This window comes from Excalfactoria chinensis, chromosome 15 (genome assembly GCF_039878825.1).
Source record: "Excalfactoria chinensis isolate bCotChi1 chromosome 15, bCotChi1.hap2, whole genome shotgun sequence".
NCBI classification, from domain to species: domain Eukaryota; kingdom Metazoa; phylum Chordata; class Aves; order Galliformes; family Phasianidae; genus Excalfactoria; species Excalfactoria chinensis.
The window spans coordinates 9,093,290-9,110,742 of NC_092839.1; the positions used below are offsets into that span (position 1 = coordinate 9,093,290).

General features: G+C 41.5%; 1 protein-coding gene across 2 annotated transcripts in view; it reads left to right on the forward strand.

Annotated features, from left to right (window-relative positions):
• The window catches only part of RPRD1B (regulation of nuclear pre-mRNA domain containing 1B), a 20,641-nt gene extending 4,113 nt beyond the window's left edge, over positions 1 to 16,528 (forward strand). Inside the window, exons 4-7 of one of the 2 annotated variants that reach the window (XM_072349927.1) lie at positions 3,518 to 3,633; positions 5,450 to 5,576; positions 6,415 to 6,590; positions 14,040 to 16,528. In XM_072349927.1, coding sequence (XP_072206028.1) covers positions 3,518 to 3,633; positions 5,450 to 5,576; positions 6,415 to 6,590; positions 14,040 to 14,189 — 569 coding nt within the window. In that variant the 3' untranslated portion in view covers positions 14,190 to 16,528. The remainder of the gene's footprint in view (positions 1 to 3,517; positions 3,634 to 5,449; positions 5,577 to 6,414; positions 6,591 to 14,039) is intronic. The other variant, XM_072349928.1, reaches the window with a different exon arrangement.
• Positions 16,529 to 17,453: the final 925 nt, after the last annotated feature.

Below are 17,453 nucleotides of genomic sequence, written 5' to 3' on the forward strand. Positions count from 1 at the left end.
TGCCTCTTCCATCAGGACCTCCCACGCAGGTCTCCATTCTGGGGCTGGGAGGTGAAGAAATGAGTTCTGGGAGGGCTGAGATACTTATGGTCTGGAAGTGGAATAGTTCATTTTGTGTTCTTTCCAGACTGGTCACAAGGCCTAAGGAAACTGTTTGTCAGGAAAGGATGGAACTTAACATTCCTGAATTCTTTTCAAACTGATTAGCTCAAACTGTTGATTTCTGAAGTCACCTAGATAAATGTTTCATTTTTTAGCTAAACAAAATGATACAGTGTGTCCAAGAAACACAGCTGTGACTTCCAGGTGAACTGGCAATGAACTGTTACTCATTGGTTGTTAGATTGTATCAATCAGTGCTGCTGTTGTTATCTTTTGAACTTGAAGCAGTTGATGAGAAATCGTGGTCTTCAGAAGAGGGCTTTGGGGGAAGAAGAGTGAGCCTGCTGTTGTTCAGTTGGTGAGGACCTTAGTAATCGGCTGTGTACTTGAAGACATACATATGCTGTCTTTTATTTGAGAGCACAGCCCAGACCTTTTCAGAAGTGCAAGTGTTGCTGCCTTGTCAGTTCACTGTGGTGGATTTCCTCATTTGGTTTTTTTAAAAATCAGTTTTCTTTCCTCAGTTGAAAAAACCCTCAGAGCTCTGAGCTTTCTTTCCTTGTTTTCACTGTCATGCTTTTCAAATGCACCTTAATCATGGCGAGGTCTTGTTTCACATGGGATGTCTATAGACTTTAGATGAGCTGGTGTTTGGTAGGCAGTTATCTGTATTGCAGAAGGCTTTGATGTGGTGAATGTAATCAGGGCGGGCGATGACTTGTTTTACAGATGTAATATGTGTCATGACAATGGGAGGTGATAGTCCTCCACAGCCCTTCTATCTGCTTGTTTTTGTGAGCATCTGGGGTAGGTGTAGCTCAGAGATGGGTAGTGTTAGCATCTCCAGGTTGATGCAAACTTAAGGCTCTTCAAAACTATCAGCATAAGAACATCTGGTCCTGTGACAAGGAGTATGTTTTGTTCAGCCTAAGGCACGGCAACTAGTGTATGCAGGTAGTTCTCCTCATTTTTTCATATTGCAGCATGATGGAGTTCCTTCTTGTTACGTTAGTAACATTGCCTCAGATAGGCATTTGTTTATTTTATATTGGGTTGAGATTTAAAAAATATATAAATGAATTTAATGGTTATTTTGAACAATAAGAATTGCTAAAGGATTAAGAACAAAGTTTTAAATTCCTAGTTTTCCTATTCAATATGTTCCTATCCTATGTTCAGCATAGGATCCACAATCAGTTTCTCTTTGCTGTGCATATGATCCTGGAGGGAAATCAAAGAAGCATCTTTACTTCTCAAACTAGTCTGCAGGCAATGAGAACAAAGAGGTGGGTGGCCTAGATGGGAAGATCTCCTGCTTTGCCAGCTTGTAGGAAAAGTCTTCCTTTGTCACTGAAGTATTTGACACTGTAAGTTTTCTCTAGCCACAAGAGATGATTTGAAGGCTGAAAAGCTGGTTGGTGGAGGAATACCTTTACAATTCTCTCTGGATTTTCCTGGCACTACAGCAGCAACGAGATCAACAGCAATCTGGAGATTCACTGCAGAGCTGTTATGACAGCAATTGTCAGTTATTTTGGAGGAGAGAGTGATTTGCTCTTTCTAAGGCTTTTAGGGAGTAGTTCAATTTCTGAGCTGTGAAAAAGACCCCAAAAGAAGCAGGAAAACTGAAATCCTCTTGAGTAATGGCTTCTGTCTTAATGTTGGCATCAGCAGGCTCTGATTCTCCTGGAAGGATCTTTCCATCTTCCACAGGGATACCCTGGTTGTTTCATCAACTGTGTGCAGAACACCACTGTTATATTCTGATCAGTGTTAGATGCTCTTAGCGCTTTCCATCCTCTTGTTGGATTTGACAGGCTTTTTCATATATATGTAGACTGCAGTGGATAAATTAATACTGACTTCTAGATTTTTGAAGGCTATCCAGGCAGGGTATGTTGTAGTTCATGCCTGGCATCCTGTTCTGTTTCAGGGGTCCCTTCCCACCGTATACTCTCGATTTGCAAATAAGTTTACTTTTTTTTCTGTTGTGATGAAGTGGAGATGGTAATTCCGTATTCTTCAGGGAGGCCTTTCACTGCCCATGTTTACCAGTGTTGGAGTTAAAAAACACTTGTTATGCCACTCATGCCCAAAGCACTATGGCAAAGCAGCCTGCTTTGCTCCTTAGGCACCTGGCCGCAGTGTCCCTTGGCTGCCATGCCCCCATCATGGAGTGGCCGATTTTGGAGCATACCAACAGCTGGCTGCTGTTGCTTAGGGCTGCAGGTGTCCATGCACCTAGCTTCTGTAGTGTCTTTTTAGTCAAACTTGTTCAGACAAAATTCAATGGAATGCCAAATCCTCTGTGTTAATCATTACCAAACATAAAACTGCGTCTTGTGGTAGAACAGTTGGCTGCACAGCAGGAGCTGTTTTTCAGCAATTTGAATCCCCATTCTCATTCATGTTTTTGCTTCTGTGTGCGCTGTGGTCATTCATTCTTATATTGATTCTCTTGTGTTTATCTTCTGTTGGTTAATTACTTTATGTTAAGTACATACAAGTGGTAAATACTGAGGGCACCATTGGCAAGGTTTGATTCCAAGGATGTTCCCTGGTCTCTGTCCTCTGCTTTTTTTACAAATGAGCCTGATTTATAAATTGTGGTGGCAAGTCTGAGGAATGGTCTGTCTTCTGGAGGTTCTGTAATTGGATCAAAGGCTATGTTAAGACTTCTGACTCATTTAATAAACTGTCTTCTCTTTCAAGGCAAGATATGCTATGCTAAGGTTCATTCACCCCACTGTCTTGCCTTATGAAATTATTTCTCAAGTGTTATAGGTTTCCTGCTGGGAGATTGGTTCACGCTCTGCCTGTAGCTGCTGCTGCCATCACATCATGCCTCAGAGCTTGAGTTTGACAGAGCTATCCTGGAGTCTGTTGTGATGGAAGAGTGAAAGGTTGAATAACCAGCAGTTACTCAATTGATTGTGAGACTACAGCAGGCGAATGCTTGGTGCAAAAAAGAACTTGAAATTCCTCTGTCCACGTGTATCTTAGGATCCATGCTTCATTTCTACTGGTAGAAAATCCTTACTAGCATACATAGTATTAAATGGGGAATCCTAGCAGTGTTGAAGACCTGATGTTTAATAGGTAATTTGGGGCATTTAGTTGCCTTTCCTCCTTCTAACATAGGAGGCTCAAAGATGTGCACTGTGGATACTGCAGTAAGAAGACAGTAACCTTGTAGTTTGTGTATGTGCAGAGAACTGTGTGGGTAAAATCAGCCTGTTCTTGATATTTTGTATTTGATTATTTGGAATGTGATGTAGGTGTTGGATCCTGTTTGTGGTCGTCCTTTTCTTCAGAGAGGCCTAAACCTTGGAGCACAGGGTGCAGGCTGTTTTGAAGTAGAGATTGTGAACGTAGGCAGATCTGGTATCCAAATGAGTTGCTCATGTGTCTTTAGTTGCAGAAGAGAAGAAATCGTCTTTGAAGCGGACTTTTCAGCAAATACAAGAGGAGGAAGATGACGATTACCCTGGGAGCTACTCACCCCAGGACCCCAGTGCTGGGCCACTGCTGGTAGGTGGGAGGGAGTGGGAGTGGGAGAAATTCAGGAGGCCTCCTCCCTTGTGGTCCCACCACAAGGTGGAGCTCCCAACAAGTAAAATACTTTGGATGGGGAAGTTCACTTGGGGGTTGAGATGTCAGTGTGAAATGGAACAGATTCTTTTTCTTTCATGTTGAAACGCTGTGCCAATTCTAAATGATTTCAGGTAGTCCAAACTAAGATCTGAGTATTGGTACCAATAAAAAAAAATCACAAAGGATTGCTAAAATAACAAACTGTATTCTAAATCTATCTCAAATCAGCAGGTAATCTCTTAAACTTAAGGCTTTAATGCTAGTAGAGCTAGGTTTTTGGGGTCTTTTTAATTGGTAGCACGTATCTCCAGTTGTCTATGAAAAAGCTCAAACTTTGATAGGTTTCTGTGGGAGTTGGTTAGGAAAATGAGGTGTTTTTTTTTCTTGAGGCTGTTTTGTTAGGGGTGTGGAAACAATAGGAATGAAATAGAGGATCGTTCTGACCATGTAAGGCTACAAAATACACAATGGTTTAACATATGTTCATTTGAAAAGGATACAAAAAATGACGCTGTGCATCTGGTAGAGTGTAAACTTTGAAAAATAAAAATAAATCTGTTGTCAAAGAAATAAATGAGGTTTGTTGGGTGGCTTTTTTTGGCTGTTTTTAGCTCCAGAGGCCTCACAACTTTTGGGTTCTCTTGAGGATGAGTGGTCTTTGTTACTGTTGGAAATCATTAGGAGTTTCCAAAGAAGTTATAACTGTTAAGCAATAAGCTTCTTTTTTTCTTCTTCTCTTCCAGATAAAATGGTGAGACTTTCATAAGTACTTATTTGAAAGTTTTCAGTGTTTTTATCAGTTTTCAAACTATTGAAATGCTGCTTAAGTATCAATGGCATTTCCAGGGCAAGGACTGTGGTTACAAAAGCTTGTACTAAAGAAATGAAATGTTTTCTTTCTCCTTATGAAGTCTCCCTTCCTTCCCTCTGCTTTCTGGAGCTATATAGGGTAGATACATTGGGTCAGCGGAGCTGTTATCTAGGCTGTTCTCATCCACATTATTTTTAAACTAGGATATCTTTTGAATGTATTCATTTAAGCTGATGTATTTTTCTCAGTGTGTTAAAACAGTTGAGAGGTGAAGCTGAAGAGATACAGTGGAGTGCAGTGTGAGTGCCTTGCACTTCCAAAGAGCTGGTTTTCCTAACTAAGGATAGCAGTGTCAGCAAAATCAGGACAGTGTGAACGTTGCTTTAGCAGCTGAATCTGTTGGTTACCTACCAGAAGTTCAGGAAACTTCAAAAAGTGTAACTGTGGAAATACAGAGCCCTTTTGTTTACACGGTTACAAGGGGCTCTGTCTGTTTGCATGTCAGAATGCACCTGTGGAATTCAACAGCGGTGTGTGTACGTGCTGCTGTCAGCTTAAGAGAGACATCAGAAAGATGTTGAGAAACAGCCCAAATCTGATGCTATGCAGAGGGCAGGTGGTTGTTCCTCAGACTGGCACGTGGTGTACTTTTAGGCTTTGACTTAAACCATCACTTATCTTAATTGGAATGATAAGTTTTCCACTGTGGAGTCTTGAAGATGATGATCCTACTCTAATTGTGCATCAACTACCTCAGTGCTGGAGTACTGTGAATTTAATGGATAGTTCCTGTGTTAGGAAGCAACTGTTTAAAGATGACTTGCAAAAAGCATTCTGGAAGCAGCTTCTTTTAAGTAGTTGACTTTAGATGGGAGCGGACACATCCATAGGAACTGGCAGAGAAGTTACCTTCTTTTTAATGTGAGCTAACTTGTCTTGTAGACGGAGGATTTGATCAAAGCTCTGCAGGACCTGGAGAACGCAGCATCAGGAGATGCAACAGTGCGGCAAAAAATTGCCTCTCTGCCTCAGGAAGTTCAGGATGTTTCATTACTGGAGAAAATTACAGGTATGAAACTGGAAGATAAAAGAACCTTGGTCCAAGGAAAAACTTCAGATATGTATGTATAATGTTCATTTGGAATAATCACAGTGCCTGGGGGTGAAATTCTGCTTTTGTGTCCTTGTTTTGTCATTCTTGGCATTTTGACAGAATGTAAAGGAAACAGAGCTAGAGTTCTCAAATGGATGATTGATTTTTGAGCACCTTGAACAGTACATACCTCCGAGTTTTGTCAGAATTGGCCTGAGTAAACGTGTACACAGTGATTGCTATGGAAAAGGAAACTCACCACTCTCATAAGTCTTTCAGCCTTTATTTGAACCAAGTTTTATAGTTGTTTTTGAGAAGTAATTTGAAACCAGTTTGGTTTTTGTTCCTGGAAGAAGTTTAATTTATAACTTACTACGAACAGTCACTTTATCATTTTGGAAGATACTCTTGCTGTGTCCAGGAGTGGTGTGCAATCCATGGGATCGCTTGTGTTGGTAATTAGGACCTTTTCATAGGAAGGTGTTAAGAACACGCCATCTAATTTGTTGAACTGTATCCTAGCAGTACAGCCTGAAGTAGCAGTTGAATTAACGTGGTTATAGGACTCCCTCCCATATTGTTAGTATCTCTGCAAGAGCAAAATGCAGTCGATCCCATCAGTTGTTGAAAAACACCATTCTTGGGTCTCTAGCTCTGCCTGCTTCCTTCATGTGCTCTGCAGTCAGAATTGTTCTCATACCGAGCCAGAGGTATATTTATGAATGTCACATTACTGCTCACGCAGATGGTGAATTGTCACCCTTCTATCAGAAATCAGCAATCTAGAGTTAAAACCAAACCTTCCTGTTTGCAGACAAAGAGGCGGCCGAGCGCCTTTCGAAGACCGTGGACGAAGCGTGCCTGTTGTTGGCTGAGTACAATGGGCGGCTGGCAGCTGAGCTGGAGGACCGGCGCCAGCTGGCACGCATGTTGATCGAGTACACGCAGAACCAGAAGGACGTATTGACAGAGAAAGAGAAGAAGCTAGAAGTGAGTACTGATGGATCCGGTGCTAGCATGCTGTTTGTCTCACCAAATGCTCTCACTTGACTCCAGATGTATGTGTTTATCTAAAAGATGATGGTTGTAGGTGGTGTTTCCATTTAGAGTAAAACAGGGAGGAGAATGGTATAAAAACTCTGGAGGAAACAAGTTGAGTTTGGTTTTTTAACTACGTGTTGGCTTTGGAAGGCCCATCACTTGAAGGTTTTTAAAGAAGTAGAGCTGCATTTCACATATACTCACTTTTCTACGTGCAATCTCCATTCCCAGAAAGTCAAGCTCCCTCTGGCATAGCCAGCTGTATTTTTGGTAGGTTGGTGGCTTGTTTTATTTAATTTATTTTTTTCTTATTACTGAGTGTTTCATCTGCCTTCTCACCTCTACCCAATAGAGATGCAGTTTAAGCAAAATCTTCTGGCATTCATTGTTTAACAGCTGTTTTTACCTACAGCTTCAATAGCAGAGTACAAATTGGGCTGATACCAAAAGCTTTTCCTGCCATAGCTCTTTTGAGAGAGGAGGACGTGAAACTGAAAATGGGAGTGCTCTGGCTGGACCTGAGCATTAGCCACAAGCCCATGGCGAGTGCACGGGCTGCGGCAGGCAGCCATTTATCTGAAGTGTTCTTCCTCAGAGAAGTTTTTAGCAGTGCACCCTGGGACTGGTATGGAAGTTTAATTAATGATTTTGGTTGTATGTCACTCTGCCATCTGTTAAACTGCCCCTTGGCGGCACATTAAGGGCTTCCTCTACACTGTCGGCTGCTGATTATTATGAACAGCTGCTGCTGGGTGGGACATGAGTTGCTGTAGAGGACAAAGTCTTCTGGAAGGAGACTGTGCTGTAGCAATTGCAAGCTGTGTTTACCACCATGACAAACCTAATTTTCTGACAGCTAGGCAACATTGTTCTGAGGTAAACTTCATTTTGAATGTATTCTTTGCCACGTGTGTTTATATTGGAGTTTCTAAATGTCTTGTGATTGTGAAAAGTCTTGCTCTGGCAAAGCAGTGTGTTTCTAAATCAGCCAGGCAAGTGCAGCTAGTTGATTCTGTTAGCTTGTTTAGCTTGAATTTCTTCAAATGTAACATCTGTCTTATGACTGAGACATTTAAGAAGTGCTTTCAAACACAAATATGAAAGATGCCATAACAACAAATTGTTTCTGGCATGGATTGGCTCAATGCTAGTGGAAATCTCGGGTCAGGTTTTTCCTTGCTGAGAGGATGCATCTTGTCCAGTAGAACATACATATATTAAAAAAACATGAAATTAAATATGATACATTGTTGTTTAGGGTTTTTTTAAGGCAAATGGCAACCTGTTGCACAGCAATGCTCTCAAAAAATGGAGGAACAGCTTGTACACTTGAGTCTGCTTGAGATAGCATGGAGGTCTCTAATGCACCGACTGAAACGTTCGTACAATTTTGGGTATTTGTTGTGGTTTGATGCCGATGAGGACAGTTATTTGAAAGCTAACTCTGGCAGAGACACAAAGTAAATTAAATTGGAAATTGAAGGTTAAGCAGCTCAGTGAGTGAGCTACTTTGATAGGAATAATCCTGTGGGGTAGCAGGATGGGTTGTTTGTACGCTCTTAAAAGTAAACATGTTTTTAATACATTGGAAACTCGAGAATGATTTTAATCAGCGATTAGAGTAGTCTTTGTCCTTCTGCCAAAATAAGGTGGTCTTGGTACTATGGAAGTCTAAAATTAGTTGTAGGAGATGCTGCTTGCTGATATTTGTTTAACATGAAGGCACGATTTGTGCTCACCTCAGTTCTTAGCTGGGTATATTGGCTGATTAAAGCACCCCATTGTTGCCGAGTTGTTGAGGGTTAATCAATAATGGAAGTTGTTGATTACAGATGAGGCCATATCTGCTTATCGGGTTTGTTTGATGTTCTCACAGTACCACTTGATAAGGGCCTGGGTTTTTCTTTGTAGTGCTAATGAGTATTTTAGTGGCGGTATCTGAAATTCTTGCGGCTGTTAGGAAGCACCATAAAGAAAAAAACATTTTCTTAAGCAAAGGCTGAAATGAGGGAACAACGGAAAACAATCTGAGTATAAGTTTCTGTTGGAATGATTTGTGCTCTTGAGATACCTTTCCTAGGATCCTTGGTGCTGTTGACTGTGAGTTTGGACTCTTGTGAAGTAAGTTTGTTGACCCTCAGATGAGAAGGGCAGACCATTCACATCCTGATTCTAATCCAGTAAGGGTATCAGTGGAATGGGGGGTTTTGGTGTTAGTGTGACTTGGTATTACTTTAAGGTACGTGAATATATGGTTCAGGAGTCACCGTGGGTATTTCTCATGTTTTACTTACAATGTAATGTCTTTCACTGTGATAGTAATGAAAACAGATAATCTTTCTGTACTGAATAGCAGCTTTTTGCTATCTGAAGAGCTACACTTTCATGACCCTATTAATACTATCCCTTGTGAAGCACAGCAAATTCTCAAAACTTACAAACTGGGCGTATTTATGCCTGATGGGCTAATGCACAAAATCCTGTGTGATGCCAAAACCCTGGGATGCAGAGAGAGCTCTTGTCATCAGTTGCAGAAAAACTGTTACCAAGGGGCAGTGTGCTGAGAAAGGTGGCCTTGGGCAATGAATTACCCTTCAGCACAGGTGAGGTCTGGCATGAGTAAGGATTGAAAAAAAACATAGTGCTGAGAAACGCCGGTAATTGGAAGGGAGAAAGGCAGCACAGAGCCTGGAGATCGTAGCACATGGACAGGCTGCTTTTAAGAGAGCAATTTCCAGGGCGCAGTAGAAAAATTGAAAGCCTAACAATTAGGGCTGCTTTATTGAAAAGAAAGATTGTGGTGATTTGATTCTAGCCTAAAAACAGTTACAAGGACAGCAAGGAAGGATTCCTTCAATTCTGGCAGCGCGCTGCAGAGCGAAAGCAGCTGGACCAAAGCTGATGTCAAACAGCCTATTACAAGGCATGTAATTTTAAGCATAAATATTCCTTTAGATTTATTTACTGAATGCTATGGTAGGTTCTGTCAGTTCAATATCTGAACACTGAATTTCACTTGAAACAGTACTTCCCCTCAGCCAGGAATCACAGGCCTGATACTGCAGTTACTGCCAGACCTCACTCACTACGCAGTTTTCAGGTCTATTGAGCCTTTGGTGCATTTTTTTCCCCCTGACATCTCTGGTCTTTTGCTTTCATGTCTCTGATTTACTTACAGCATTTTGAAACAGAGACTGAGGGCTCTTGTTCACTTTCTAAATTCTCAGTAATGCTTAACTAGGTATTTTGCATATTGCTGCCTGACCTAGAGGAAATCATAAGCTCAAGTGAAGTCTGTACTGTGTAACTCACTGAGATGCACTGAGCTGTGTGGTGCTCCTTGGAAGGAATTTCCCATCACATCAATACCAGCCAGTCTGGTAACGTTCTAGCAAGGCTTATTCTGAATGAAACGCTTCCATCAGGTTTATTCAGTGGTGTTTAATTCTGATTTCATGTTTATTTCAGGGACTAAACATCCAATTCACTTGGACGGTGTGGATGTAGAATTCTGCGTACTGAGGAGGAATACTGATTAGCAAAGGCATTCATGTGGCACAGTGCCAGTTTTTTTTCCTGTCTCAAAGTCCTGCTTACAGCAAAGATCTCATTATTTTGCCTAAAAAAGGCAAATAGCATCCAGATACTGTTAATCTTAATGAAAACCTACTCTGCAGCAAGGCAATTAGCTAGATGCATGGAGTCCAAACTAAGATCTCAGCAAGCAGTGATTTCTTGTAAGTGCACTTCATTTCTTGTGGATTTTTATCGAGTAGATGGACCTTACGCAAGAATCCGCAATATGCAGTTTTGAAGCTTGTCATGTAAGGTAGCTAAATGAAAAACATGTTTCTCTATAAAAGCTGCTTCCAGTTCTGTAATGCAGAACATGACCACCACTTGGTCTGTGGGGAGAGAGAAAAACCACTGAGCCTGGAAGGAGGTTACATGCCTCTGCTTCCATGTGTTCCTGAGCAGAGCTGAGGTGTGCTCCTGAGTATGGCAAATGGTAAATCCAAATAAATACACCTCGTGCTTCCTGTGAAGGTAAGAGGATCCAGGGCTGTATCTCGCTGGTAGCATCTCTTCCATGTTGCAGCAGGCCTTCAGAACTCTGGGACAATAGTGGCTGCATCTGAGCCCTCTTAGAAGCACTCCCTTCTGTGCTTTGCTTGCTGCAGCTCCTATTGCCCCTGCAATGGTGCTCAGCCTCTGCAGGCCTGCACTGCACTGTGGGCAGTTGGCACACCTCGGTACCAGAGCAGATGGGAAGCGTTAAGCACACATGAGGCAGTTCTCTAATGTGGTCAGCGCTGTGTATCTAATCTGCCTAGTGAGAGTCCATCTCTTCTAGGAAATCTTAATTCCTGGATTACACCCTTAGAACATTGTTTCCATTCCTGAACAGTGTCCTTTCTGAGACAGTGTTTAATGTATTTGAGGCTGGTGCTACTTCTTCCCTGTGGGTCTTTTTGTATTCTTGGCTTTTTTCCTGTATGTTTTTTGTCTTTATTTTTTTAAACAGGTAGGATTTAGGCCTTACTTAGACTCCACCAGGACTGTCCTATTCCTCCTGCCCTGCTTCTTTCAGGGTACAACTGACATTAATCTTCCAGCGGAGGTAGACGTTGGGTTTATCTGCTTTTATAGCATTCTTATTCATGGATCAGGGCAATTCAGGCAGCACTGAAGTTCTCTTCTTATTCTTGGAATTTGTGCTTTCTTCACCATTCACTGAATGTGGATGATTTGTTTGCTCCTTTGCTATTCTTGATTTTTTTTTTTTTTTTTTCCTACCTTTAATAAAAGTTTCTACAGGGAAGAAATAATCAGCTGATATTCACTTTTGATAGTTTGTCATTCTTGAGGATGTGCTGCCTTTTCTTGGCTTGGAATCCATCACTCCCTCCTGAATTGCAATGATAGTATTGATTGACTGATTTGTTTGTTTATTTTTCATTCTTCTGCCCTATCACCTTTCCCCAAACCGCCCCCCCAACAAAAAACCCCACTCTAAATCCAGCCTCCTCTACATTCTTTCTGTAAGCATTTGGAAGACAAGAATTCTTGCTGTCTCTTCCATATGGGCAGGAGGTGGCATTGTGCCATCACCCCATCTCACCTGAATTGTGAAGTCCCAGTCTTGAACAGAATACAGTTTTCAGTCTCTTTTCCCAGCACTGGCTTCTGTGTTCTCTTAGAGAAAAGTGTTAGATGTAGGAATTCAGTGCTTCGATGGCTTTCATCTTCACCTGCTTTTATTCTGTGTTCATTCTTAGAAACCTGTTGTCTCTTTCTGGTATTTATTTGTCTTCATAATTCTGGTTCCTTGCCTTGTTTCCCTGCTGAAATATTTCCTGGAGTGGCAGGACTGGGGATGTTGGGTGCATTCTTATTTTAATACAAACCAAAACCCAGCAGCCCTAAATGAATGAGCACACCTTTTCTTGAGTGGTTTTGTGGTTGTTGTTGCTGTTCCCCTCTGGACTTGTGAACAGCACACTTCATGTACCTGGTAGAGCTCTGAGTTTATTTCAGTGTATTAACCCACGCATGCTAGCAGAGTTGTTACGTTAACTCGCTGAGCCTTGTAAAAGAATGTAAGTTTGAAAGGTATTAAAGGACACTCTGGTTTGGGGCTGGCTGGAAACTTGCAGGATATATTTATAATAGGTGTGTTCTGAGTTGTTGTAATCAATTCTGCTGCTCTCACTATTCTAATTCAAAGTAACAAAAGAGAGAATGTAAACTCATTGCTTGTAACCCTGCAGGAACTGCTGGCTTTGATATTTGGAGAAGGTGAAGAGAATTTCCATCATTGAGAAGGTTAGAAAGATTGGATTAAAGTTGTAAACCCTTCAGAAACATATTTTGATTTCATATGCACTGGTTCCATTTGATCTTCAAAGACAAACTTCTGTTCTCTGGTAAACTGTTCTCTTTGCCAAGTAATTAAGAAATGTATATTAATGATACGGCAGGCTTTATGGAAGCCTATTGCACATAATTCTTCCAGTTTCATTTTGGAGATGCTTCCCCTGCTGACACGCATCATTAGGTAAAGATAAGTGAGTTCCAGAAGAAATTACGTAATGCTGTTTTTTATTTAAACAGCTGGATTTTGTGACTCTAAATATTTACATAACTGTCACAGAACTTTGAAAATAATACAAATATAAACCCTTAATTGAGAAGTCTGTGTTAAATAACTTGAGTGTATGTTGGTGTGCTCTTAAACATACCGAGATAAGGGTCTTTCATGCCAGAGTCCAAGGTCTTCTTGTCTTCTCATTATGAAATCCCGATCACTATCACCTGGTTTGGTTTGGACTGTAGAGACATCTGAGAATGGTAAATATTGCATCGAATCACAGAGCATCCCAGGTTGGAAGGGACCTGTGTGGATTGGAGTCCCACCACGTGGTGTCTGAGAGCAGCACCTCAGGGACAGCTGCTGGCTGCCCATCTCTTATCTGGCAAGATCTCTCTGCGAAGCCTTTCCACTCCCACAGGAATCAACAACTCCTAATTTAGTACCATCTGCAAACTTGCTTAGTCTGCATTAGTCCCGTGTCTGGATTGTTTATAAAAACATTGAAGAGAACTGTCCATAAAATGGGATTTTAACACTCAATCCGAAACTCATTTGTGGGAAAACTACTTTCAAGCTGCTGCTTCGGGGAAATTTAACTTACCGCTCTTCTCCCTTTGCTGTATTTAAATCTAAAAATGTTGGCAACTCCTTTTTGCTTGATTTCAATCCAGTGTGGACAAACCTTTGTCTGATTTATATTTAGTGATCACTTGTGTTCTGAGCTCACATGCCAGTCTAATGTAACAGCTGCTGGGGTTGCTAACATGTATCGTCTATCTCATGACAAGAAGCCTCTGTTTCACAACCGAACTCTCAAAACTCATCAAGCTGGGGTGGGAGGAAGCGTGTTTCAGCAGATTAGTAATACCTGGGGTGTTCCTCAGCCTGCTGCCTTTGTCAGTGGGATGAGTCTGGAGAATGCTATGTCAGTTTCCTCCTTTGGATCTGCACAAAAGCCAGTTGTCTGGAGAAGAATGTAGGAATAGAGCAACTATATAATGACAGTCGTGTCAAATATTCCACCAGGTCTCAGTGTCTGTGGGGACATTCACGTAACTTTTGCTGAGGTATCGTGGCTGGATCAGTGGCTCTGAGATGCTGAAGCTTGCAGGCTTCCTACTGGGGCAGGTTGTGAGTCTGGGTGCAGATGGCAGCTCTACAGTCGTGCAGTAGCTGCCCAGAGAACAACCAATACCTTGCCACCTTTTCCCAGAATCCTCATTTAAACAAACAATCCTGGCTTAACTAAAAGCACTGTAAGTTAACCTGTGTTTGATGCTTGGTCTCTCGTCTCTTTCCTGCAGGAATATAAACAGAAGCTTGCTCGGGTAACCCAGGTCCGCAAGGAGCTGAAATCTCACATCCAGAGCCTTCCGGATCTGTCACTGCTGCCCAACGTCACAGGAGGTCTGGCACCTCTGCCGTCTGCTGGTGACCTGTTTTCAACAGACTAGAACAAATGGTGTCCCCTAGTTTCCATTATTACCAGCAAAAGTAAGAAGACTGTTGACTGGAAATCCAGTCTTCCCAGATGTACAGTAGGAAAGAACTTTCAGACCCTGCTTTCAACCTCTTGGCTGCTCGTGCTCACCTTCTCTCTGTGTACACTGGCTCACAAGGAGGGCAGGATAAAGAGCGAGTTTTTGTGAGCTCTTAAGGGAGTGGGGATAGTCCGTATAAGCAGTTTTCTCTCATAATTTTTCCTTACTCTTTAGTTTGTTTGCTCTTAGCACTTGTTACCCCACGAAAGTCATGAGAATCGTGTACATATATATCTGGAAAGTGTTCAACGAAAGGCTGACCGTTATAACATTTTCCTTTGTAAAACTATTGTATTATTTCAGATCGCCTTGCCTGTTTTTGCTGGGTCTCTGAAGCTCGTATCTGAAAGCAGTAGTGGCTAGTGGGCTTCGTAGGGGTGCGTGCATCTGTGTCTGCAGGTACTATATCATGTCAGTGAAGGACAAAGGCACCTACTGAACAATGGCACAAATATTTTAAATCTACAGTTCCTCATGCTGTTGTAGGCCTCACATAAAAAATAGTTCCTATTTGGCATGAACATAAATTGAAACTCACCACAGGCAATAAAAATAAACAGCTTTTCTTTGTGAATTAGAGAGCTTCATAATTTAAGCTCTGCTGAGCCATGCAGAACTGGATATTACCTAAACGAGAGTGGAAGTAAATTTTGTTCTAGCTACCTTAGATTTATACTATATTTTTCCTCTTCATTATACAAAATAAACGATCACAGAAGCTTTGGTTTAACTGAGAGGCTGGAGTGTGGTGGATTGTAACTGGCCGTCACCCAGTGGCAGATCTGCTCTGAAGGTGGTCATGCTGAAAGCATTCTATAAATCCTCCCTGTAGCTTTAGTCAAGTTATTTGATGAACAGAAGTTAAATGTGATATAAACTTCCCCCCCTTTTTTTTTAAATCTAGAAAGTAGACCCATATACACATCCAATATGCACATGTGCTATATCTATGCATGTATTAGGAGGATGTACTTAATTTTGTATCACAGATTGTGAGTTGATTTTATTATTGGGGGGGGGGAAATTAGAGTACTCTTTGATTTGCTAGCTAATGTTCTAGCTGCCATGGATGTCATTAGATTTCAGTTTGTGAGGTAGGTCTATCAAGCTGGACTCTCATCACTGAAAACCATTCCTGTCTGGGAAAATAATCTGTTTAAATCTAATATCTCCTGCTGTGGAACACCTGAAGTTTCTGGAAACACTTGGTCTGACAGCACAAGCTCTATCACAGAGAGGCTGAAATGAGTTACCTTGGTGTGCTGCGTTTGTGCCTCGCTCTGGTCTGAAGCTGCAGTTCTCAAAGACGTGAGAAGATACCTATAGAAATGCAAATCTTGGTCTGCATTAATTTATTTTATGGAGTATTAAGTAGCCTATTGGCATTCAGTTAAATAGCACCATGTGTTTGGTGGCTTGGTTTTTGGAAAGCTCCTGTGCTTTTCTTACTGATGCTTCACTTTTCCTTTTGTTTTTTTTTCCTGTGAAAAGGAAACTTCTTGCACCCCTGTTGCCCAGCCAGGCAATGCTCTTCCTTTGTCATTGACAGGAAACTTTACAATGGCAGTGAATTATTTTTTTCCATGAATTGGTTTGATCTTGCAACCATTTGTGGACCAAATGACGCTTCCATCAGGCACCCAACGCTGTCTGCTTTTACCAAACATTAAAAAGGGAATAAAATAGGAAAAAAAGATAATATTCAAAGGAAACCAAACAAAGCCACCAAAGCTCCAGAATCCCAAACCTGAAGATGAATTTCTGTCCTGCCACAGCTCCCGGTGTTACCTTGAGGTTGCTTTAAGCAGTGATTGCTTTGACTGTGGATTGAACTCATATCCACTGTAAGACAAAATGTGTTGCCATCTCACGCTGTTGTTCTGGGCAGACCTCGTGTGAGGAAGCGGGCTGTCTGTCTTTTCTTACTCTAGAAATGTTTGGACTTGTTGGTTGTTTGTTTTTTTTCCCCCCAAGTGTGCGTGTGTTTTCTTTTGCTTAATTTAAACAAAGTCTCATAGGTTTTATTTTACTTTATGGGCAAAGGGCACCTGGCGAACTGAGTAACCTTCTCTGAAGGTCAAACAGATTTTCTCAAGGTTTGTCTCTCTCTCTCTTTTTTTTTTTTAATGCTAAAATCTGTATATTAATGGTTTTAGGAATTAATGTAGGCATATTGGCTGCCATTTGTGACAGCAGTATATTCTGAAATGTCTCATAGATCTATATTTTTGAATAAAGAGGGTGTCGTTGAATAGCGCTGGTTTTACTTGCTTCATTTGCAGTGCAGGTGCTGCTTGGACTCACTGTGGGTTTTGCTTGGGTGTTTTTACCCTCTGCATTGACAGGGCAGAAACTGCTGAACGGTCCTTACAGCAGAGTTTGAAGATGTGACCATTATTTGGACAGAGTCGAGCTGTGATCTGCATGTTGTGGCAGTGCTTACACCGAATGGATGCGCAGCGTTCTTAGTTCATTGCATTCTACTTTTATTGCAGCATTCTTCAGAACTAACCTCTGATATGAGGAGCATGAGGCACTGAAGACTCCCGGCTTCCTAACTCATAAATTAATTCAGGTTATATGGAGGATGAGGTTTGGAAACAAACAAACAGAAACCAAACCCAAACAGGAGCTTGGAAACTGACTTTCCTGTACGAAGCATTGGGAGCTGCTGCTGTTCCTACAGGGTTTTGATGCTGTCTAATCAAAGCCTTTCTGCTGTAGAGGAGGAGGATCTTCACATCTTATTGTGTATTAATTCTCTTAGAGGTTTTGGGGGGGAGCTTGTGGGTTCTTCACTCCAATTAACTGCTATTCAATAGTCTCTCTGGGCAAACTTGATAATTGTTTCATGTGCCTTGGAGAGTGTCAGCAAAGCTGCTTATGATTTTTAGCAATTTACGGATCTTTCATTAAGGAGGCTATATTTAGTCTGCTTTTGTAATCGACTTGCAGGAAGTTTGATCTGCAGCTTTCTGTGAGAAGAAGGGAGACTGAAACGATTCCTTCCAGTGGAAAGCAGCCTTTGTATGGTGTCTGTAGGAGCTGGGGAGGTTTCAGTGACCTGGAATGTGGCTGAGTACTGCGTGTCCTTTCTTGCCTTTGAGATTTTTCTATTTTTATTTTATTTTCTTTTTTTTTTTTTTGCAGAGCTGAAACAAATTCGTCCAAACCTAT